The sequence below is a fragment of the Natrix helvetica genome, assembly GCF_964273705.1.
Source record: "Natrix helvetica genome assembly, chromosome: 1".
Classification (NCBI taxonomy): Eukaryota; Metazoa; Chordata; class Lepidosauria; order Squamata; family Natricidae; genus Natrix; species Natrix helvetica.
In genome coordinates, this window is record NC_138548.1 from 129,824,338 (window position 1) to 129,832,345 (window position 8,008).

An 8,008-nucleotide genomic window follows, 5' to 3' on the forward strand; every position below is an offset into this window, starting at 1 on the left:
TTTCAATCCATTCAAATTCACTGATGCCTAAGATGTTAATGTATAGTCAATTCTTTTCATCTTTTTTCTGTGTTGAGCTTTTCCAGTGCTCATGCCTTCTCTGTTCCATATTTCCACTATAGTTGTTTCTCCGGATTTTCTTTTTCTGCATGGCAATATTGATAACTAGACATTCAGAAAGCGTTGCTCTATCTGCCTCATAAATAGTGTCAGTACTCCAAAAGATCTTCCGATCTTTCTTAGCAGCAAGCTGACTGCCATGCAACCTCAGCAACTCATAATCTGTCACTATGTCATCAATCACTTTATATTGCTAACCATGTGCTTTTTATATATAAAATACAGGAGTGTTTCACTGTTGCTTTCTTCTGTGCAGTATGAAATGATACCTTCGCAGTTGTCACTGAAATAATCACTAATTTCCAGCATTTTCTATATTGCTGCTGTATTGCTACCCCCAGATATAGGTGCCTGTTGGTTTTAGCTGGGCAGCCAGGATGACTTTCACAGGGTCAAACCTGTTTTGGGATTCAGTGGGAGACCACCTTGGTGCCCTGGGGCTATAATGTAATGTAGGAAGTTAAATAATATCCAACAATGGTGAATCGCTTCCCTATCGTTACCACTTCCTATGGTCATATCTGAGTTCACTTGAAGTTAGATGATAGGACAGAGATAGAGGTAGAGATAAAGAGATGGTTGAGGTAGAGAAATAGTCTCTGACTTACCACTACAGTGAGAACCAGAATTTTCATTGCTATGTGATGCAGTTATAAAATGTGATGTCATGTGACCACATCATTTAGCAATGGCAATCTGAGCATTCCTTGTTGCTGCCCCTAAATGAATACCACTGGTTTTTTGGTGAGGACCTGCCCCAATCCAGGCTTGATCCCTCCCAACCTTCAGCCTCAGTTCTTCCAAATTAATTCAATTTCAATTCAATTTTCAATTTTATTTGATTTCTAGACCGCCCCCTCTCCCCGAAAGGGACTGCCTCCTCTTCAACTCCCTGCAGTTGCCTATTTCCTCACCATCTCTGTGGGATTCAAATTTTTTTACTACCAGTTCTGTGGGCGTAGCATGACTTGGTGGGCGTGGCTTGGTGGGTGTGGCAGGGGAAGGATACTGTAAAATCTCCATTCCCTCCCCACTCCAGTGGAAGGATACTGCAAAATCCCTATTTCCTCCAGATCAGCTGGGACTCGGGAGGCAGAGAATAGATGGGGTGGGGCTGATCAGAGGTGGTATATACTGGTTCTCCGAATTACTCAAAATTTCCACTACTGGTTCTCCAGAACGGGTCAGAACCTGCTTAACATCACCTCTGATCTCTGTCCTTTTGACCACGCTGCACCTTGTTTTGTGGGGTAGTAAGCAGGTCTAGAAACACCCTGCTCTGGGGCTGCTTGCCATGCTGCAGCTCACAGCCTTCCTGGTGTACCGTGTGTCTTGGCCTGAAAGAAGCTCCTGAGCCTTAGCACAGCACAACATTGCAGCTGCCCCTCGAAGCCTCAGCTGCCCCAACACAGTCCAGCATCACAGTGCAAAGCCGCCATGCCCCAAGAAGCTCTCTTAACAGCACAGCCCAAATCCACAGTATCTGGGAAGTACCTCGCTTTATACCCAGCCATATTTGCTCTCCCCGCTCTGCACTCCAAAACCCCTACTGCCCCTGTTGACTGTTGTCTTCTTCTTGCTCCCACTGCTGATGAGGCACGCTTGTCCTGGCCCTCCATGAGGAAACCACATGAGACCATCTCTCCCAGGTCCTGTGAGGAAAACGCCATGTGCAACCTTGTAAAAGAAAGCCTCATGTGGCCAGCAGCTGCCTCATGAAGGACCATGCCACACATACTTTGTCAGAAACTGGGGCAAGAAAATGGTGAAGGTCAGCTAGGGTGGCAAGGGCTGCAGATTTCAGGGGGACCAAAGGACAGGGATGAGGGGGAGGTAGGGGGTGGGAAGAGTGGAAGCAACCCTGTGAGTGTAGGTAAGTGCAAGTAGGCTGCCAAGTGCCCAAATTGTGTTCACTTGATAGTAGGGATGCTATGACAGCTATAATTTGGTGAGCTGGTCATGAGGCCCCATATTCGGTACCACCATAATTTCAAACAGTTGCTGAATTAATGGTTATAAGTCAAAGACCACCTGCAAAATTTTCAGACAAACAGACTGATAGATATAAATAATAGAGATGATAGAGATGGAGGTGGATATCTATAACTGAAGCAAAAGGTTAAAAAAAAGATCTGGACACAGTTTCAGTATTAAAGGCCACAGTTACTTGATGAAATTGGAGGTCTGTTTTGCTAAAGCTGCTTATTTTGATGAAATCTTGGGACTTCTCGCTAATGACTGTTAAACTGATAGATGTCCCTACTAAATCTTCATCTTCTACAGTGCAAATAGATTGGCATTCTTATTTCCATCTTTCTGCCGACTTCATTGCTTGTTCCTTTTTAATTTTACAGCTTCCTGAGCTGAGCGCTAGGAAATCAATAAGTAATTTGGATCCTGGCAAAGGAGAAGAAAGTTATGTTTTGCACTTTTAGTAAATATTTTGAAACTTGATTTATCTGGGAAAACAGGCGCTTAGTTCACATACTAACCCATTCATCAACACTGTATTATAAATTGCATGGAATTCATATACGCTTGTTTAGAAGGTGAAACAAAGAAGAAAGAAACAAACGTAAAATATTTGTCATAAACTTTAAGAATAAAATTAATGGAACTTTCAATAGTTAATCCATAATCTGGTGAAGCAGATTCTTAAGAACATGTATTTGAATTTAAATAATTGAGTTCACAATTTCCTATCAAACTCTTCACCGATCTGTAGGAATGCTCTCATTAATTTTGAAGGTAGAATCTTGCCTCAGTTTCAGCATTTGGCTCCTTAAATGAATTTTTGAATTGTGGGAACTACTGATTTGCTAAAATGCATACCTGTTGGATCTATTCAGCAGAATGGGAAATGGATAGATGATATCACAGATCTTTGTGAATTATGGCTTATATTTCTTATCTGGAATACACAATGCCTGATGTATTAATACAATACAATACAATAGTAGAGTTGGAAGGGACCTTGGAGGTCTTCTAGTCCAACCCCCTGCCTAGGCAACTGCTATGTTGTTTCTCTTAATGGAAATATTTCTGAAATGTTTGTCTTAATGGAAACATTATCTCTGCCATCTCTGTGGGATTCAAAAATTTTTACTACCAGTTCTGTGGGCGTAGCATGACTTGGTGGGCGTGGCTTGTTGGGTGTGGCAGGGGAAGGATACTGTAAAATAGTACATCTGTCTCTTGCAGAATCCCTGTAGATATGGAGCTTACATACTTAAATTGAGTGATCATTCAGAACAGACACTGCTTTATAACCTTTTGGTATCCAAAACAAGTAACAAATTCTCTGTTTTATTCAAGCCCTACAACTGTGCACCTCTGAAAGTGTTTTTGAGTTGTTTGCACATAATGATGTGCATAATTAGCTGTGTACTAAAGATGAAACTGAAAGTATAGGAGCAGCACATAGCATTCGCGGCCACAGCATTCTGAAGTTGTGTATTGTGAAAGGAGTTAAGGCGACGTTACTTGTAAAGCTTTGGTAGTTGAACACCAGGAGGAATTAAGGTTATTATTGCTTCTTAGGATGACTGTTGCTGCTAGTCCTTTGTGTGCTGCTTGCCACAAGGAAGTTCAGTTAGTCTCTTTGTTATCAGCAAACTTTGCTTAAAAAGCATAGAGTTTCCTGCTTTTTGATGTGTAAATATTCAGCACCAAAAGGATTGGACTGCAACTTTCCACACCTTGAGGTAGTCTGGCACATCATGAGGGCTGCTGTTTGAGTAGGTACACAAAATTAGGTTCTAAAGTCTAGACATATTTGACTATATACCGTTTTCGGTTATTTACAGACCTTGAATTTGGGAACAAATCTACTATTGTTTCTACATACACAGAAAGTGTAATTCTGCCTGTTAGTTATATAATCATCCTATATTCCAAAGGAAAGAGATGGAAGTTAAGAGTGTAGATGTAACAACATGGGAATTTTTAAAAACAAAACAGCATGCAATCAAAATCTGACCTGAGAAATTATATTCTGAGAGGGGTGGAAATATTTTTGGAGGGGGGCATTAGTCCAGTGATGAATATCTAAACTCTTTAAATTGACCATAAGCAAAATCAAGTTTATTTGGTCATGTGGCATAATCTCTTCTCAGTTTAAGATGAAAATTTATAAATATAATGTAAAATATCATTACCACCTCTGCAGTATAAGATAATTTTTATATTGAGACCACTTCCTGACCTCTCCTATTCTTTCTCATTAGCATAGTACCTTAGATACATATAGGGAGATATTATATTCAGTCACTCATTTATTCAGAGGATCTGTTGAGTATGTTTACTCTGTCAAACTATCGTTTTTCTCTCTTCTTTCTTAACCCTCCCTCTCAGTTCTAGCTCAGGCTAGCTAAACCTTTATTTACATTTCACCAAAGCACATTCCCTATACATTAAGATAAGTAAAACACCATAAAATGTATGGTATGGCATGGCATCACAAACACCAGCTTTTTAGACTTGCATCCCACAAATATGTATGTCATGGACCTTGGATTATAATATCATGGTGCAGTTTGTATCACTTATCTTATATATAACTATGTAGCAGTGTTTTATGGCCAACTTTTTAAAAAATATCTGGGTAGTAAAATAGTAATATGATCTAGAAGAATGTTTCTGAAAAGACTTATTTTGTACATTGTATACTCACATAGGCATTATGGAATGAGAATCTATTTACGTCTTTAAGGCTTGTAACCCATATATTTCTCTGAAGAAAGCCAACAAGAGCCGTAAATCCATAAGTTGGTAAAGGGTAAAAGTAATCATCTTAAAAATTGGAGAAAGCGTGTCCTTCTCTTGGCCCACATTCTTTTGGAGTTACCATTATAGTTACAAAAATGATGGCTGGATTTAATACAAAGGGCTTTATGTAGAAACATTGTTCTTCTGAATACTGAATGTTGGTGAACAAATGCCTTACTTAAAATGGCAGGAGATATTTTGATGGATGAAGGGGAAAAGAAGATGATCTAAAGCAGTGGTTCCCAACCTCCTTTTGGCCATGCCCCACTTAAGCATCTGTAAAATCTTGATTCCCCCCCCCCCCCGGTGACATATAATTCTTACTTTACTCAAAAAGTGAACTCTACTCACACAAGCCTAAAAAAGCCATTAACTTGGTTTAAATAAGGTTCATATTGCCCCCATTAAAAATCAAATTGCCCCCTGTGGGGCGTGGTCCCCATGTTGGGAACCACTGATCTAGAGCAATGATGGTGAACCTTTTTGGCACCGAGTGCCCAAACCAGAACGTTTGTGCATGTGTGTGTGCCAGAGTGCCAGAAACCCGAAGACCAACTGGCCAGTGCACATGCAGGCACCAGCTGGTCTTAGCATGTGCCTGAGGACTAGAAACCTGAAGACCAGCTGGCTGGCATGGGCATGCCCGTTTTCTGGGCCTTTTTCAGGCCATTTTTCGGGCTTTTTTTTTTTTTTTTGATGTTTTCAGGCTGTTTTGGGGATGTTTTTCAGGACTTTTCAGATGTTTTCCAATGCTCCAGAACCCGTGAAGACAGCTGGCAAGAAGAGCAGCTCGTGACGGCGCGTGTGCTCATTGAGTGAGCTCTGCGTGCCACCTCTGGCACGCATGCCATAGGTTTGCCATCACGGATCTAGAGGGAACTTTATCTGAACTAGTAGGGCAATTAGGCAAATATGCTTTCAATGTTCTGCAAATATGCTTTCACTATTCTAATACAATGAATTAAGACTTTGGTTGCTTCCAGGCAAGGAAGCGCTGGAAGTCACTCTACCTCATTCATGAAATTATACAGAAGAAAGATGATATTGTCTATTATATGTAACTCTACTGTGTTTTCCTATACCCATTCCGTCTTGTTCCTTTTCCCCCAGAGAACCGTGCATCTTTTCCTGCTGAATGCCTTTTGATTATGAGCATTAGGAATCTTCTTTTGAGAAGCACTTATGCAATCAACTTTACCAAATAATGACATTGGGAGATTTATGTTCTGAGAAGCTTCTAAGCACAGCTTCCCCTATCTCAACACCTTCCCAAACTTTGGACTTCTATTCCATCCAGAAAAAGCCATTGCTAAGAATTTGTGGAATTAAAATCTATACATCTGGAGAGGGCTCAGGTTGGGGAAGGCTGCCCCAGGCTGTGCATGCTGGGGGGGGGGGGGGAACCAGATGGTGAGAAATACAGTAAATTTGATCCTTCTTCCTTTGTCTTTCTTTACTAACCATATACTCTTTATCCTTCAGGTCTCATAATACACGAAGGACCCTCGGTTTACCGGATTTTTAAAAGGTGGCAAGCAGTCAATCAACAGTGGAAAGTTTTGAACTATGACAAAACGAAGGACTTGGAGGATCAAAAATCAGGGTCTAGGAGCAATCAACGAAACTCCTCTCAGATCAACCATTCATCCTCCACTAATGGCGCAGCCAGCAACTCCGCTGTGGAAGACAGTGTTGCCCGAGGAGCTGGTCACACCACGGGTACTTTGTCTGATCATCACTGTGCTTATACCATCTTGCATATACTCAGCCATTTGAGGCCTAATGAACAGAGAAGCCATTCTAGCACAAACAGAGAGCTTGTCATGAGAGTCACAACAGTTTAAGCTAAGGTATTTAGAAGGCCTTAATGCAACCAAGTGGGAAAGGAACTCAAAAGCAAGTGGCATGTGGGCTCTCTGCCCTCTCCTCATGCCATCTTGGCACAAGGAGCACAAGAGGCCTTTCCCCAGCCAAGAGGGGGCAAGGCAGACCAGCCGCTCACCACAAAAAGAGGTTAAAAGTTTGGCTGTGAAACGAAGTGCAATATATACTGCAAACAGTGAACTAGGACCAAGTCCTTAAAAGAGGGGCATGGGGGAGCGGAAAGGTTTAATTTGTCATGTATACAATGGAATAAGTAAGATTTTAAAGAATTGCACACTCAAACACATGCATATAGGAAGAGGGAAAGAAGGTACGTCTGGGTATTTTTTTTAATGTATTAACCAGTGGTTTAAGTATTCAAATGCAGAAATTATTCTGTGGCCTATGCCAATTTGAGTGCCCCAGGATGTTCAACTGAAATTGCAATTCATTGATTGCTCTTGTTTTATAAAAGTGAATAATGTTGCCCAGGCTTTTATCACATAGCACATAGGCCTGCTGGTTGTTTTTTCCTCTTCAGATAGAATCAGCTAGCAGTTCCTTTTGATGGCATGTGAGGAGAAAGGGAGGGAATTCTCTCCTTGAACCACAAGCATGGAAACAACTGACAAAGCACAAGATACAGATGAACGATTCATCATGGACATTTGATTTAAAAATTTGTTGAAATGGGCTTTTCCCATATCAAATTTTCTACTTGACCTTTCAACCATTTTCTTCAAAGCCAATTCATTTTTCGCTGTATGAGTAATTTGGTATAATCCCCTATGATTGTCTTGTGTTTTTTGTTTAAAACGGGGGGAGGGGGTCCATTTGGATTTCATTCTGCAGCCATTTAACCTGTTTTGCAATCTTCTCCATTTAATCATTCATCAAAAAAGTGGTAATTAAGAGAAGCTGGAGTTCTGATTGATCTATCCTGTGGGTTTAAGCACCTCCCTCTTTTCTGGCCTATGGGGGCTTCTAAGTAAACATGCTCAGGATTGCACTGGCAAACTAATTTAATCTGGATTTACTCATTGCATTCAGCTTGTTTGTCTTCAACGTAAGATTATATGTGAACACACAACATGGCCTAAGGCAGTGTTTCTCAACCGTAGCAACTTGAGGTTGTATGGACTTCAACTCCCAGAATTCCCCAGCTATCTATCAATCTTCAAATAGAAAAGATTGAGAAACACTGGCTTACTCTGTGTTCAGATTAGGCCATAATGTCCTGTTCCATCAGCCATAGTTA

General features: G+C 40.9%; 1 protein-coding gene across 2 annotated transcripts in view; it reads left to right on the top strand.

Annotated features, from left to right (window-relative positions):
- The window catches only part of MARCHF4 (membrane associated ring-CH-type finger 4), a 141,878-nt gene extending 134,212 nt beyond the window's left edge, over positions 1 to 7,666 (top strand). For both annotated transcript variants that reach the window (XM_081938162.1, XM_081938163.1), the window contains exon 4: positions 6,370 to 7,666. In XM_081938162.1, the coding sequence (XP_081794288.1) occupies positions 6,370 to 6,731 (362 nt within the window). In that variant the 3' untranslated portion in view covers positions 6,732 to 7,666. The remainder of the gene's footprint in view (positions 1 to 6,369) is intronic.
- The last annotated feature ends 342 nt before the right edge of the window (positions 7,667 to 8,008 follow it).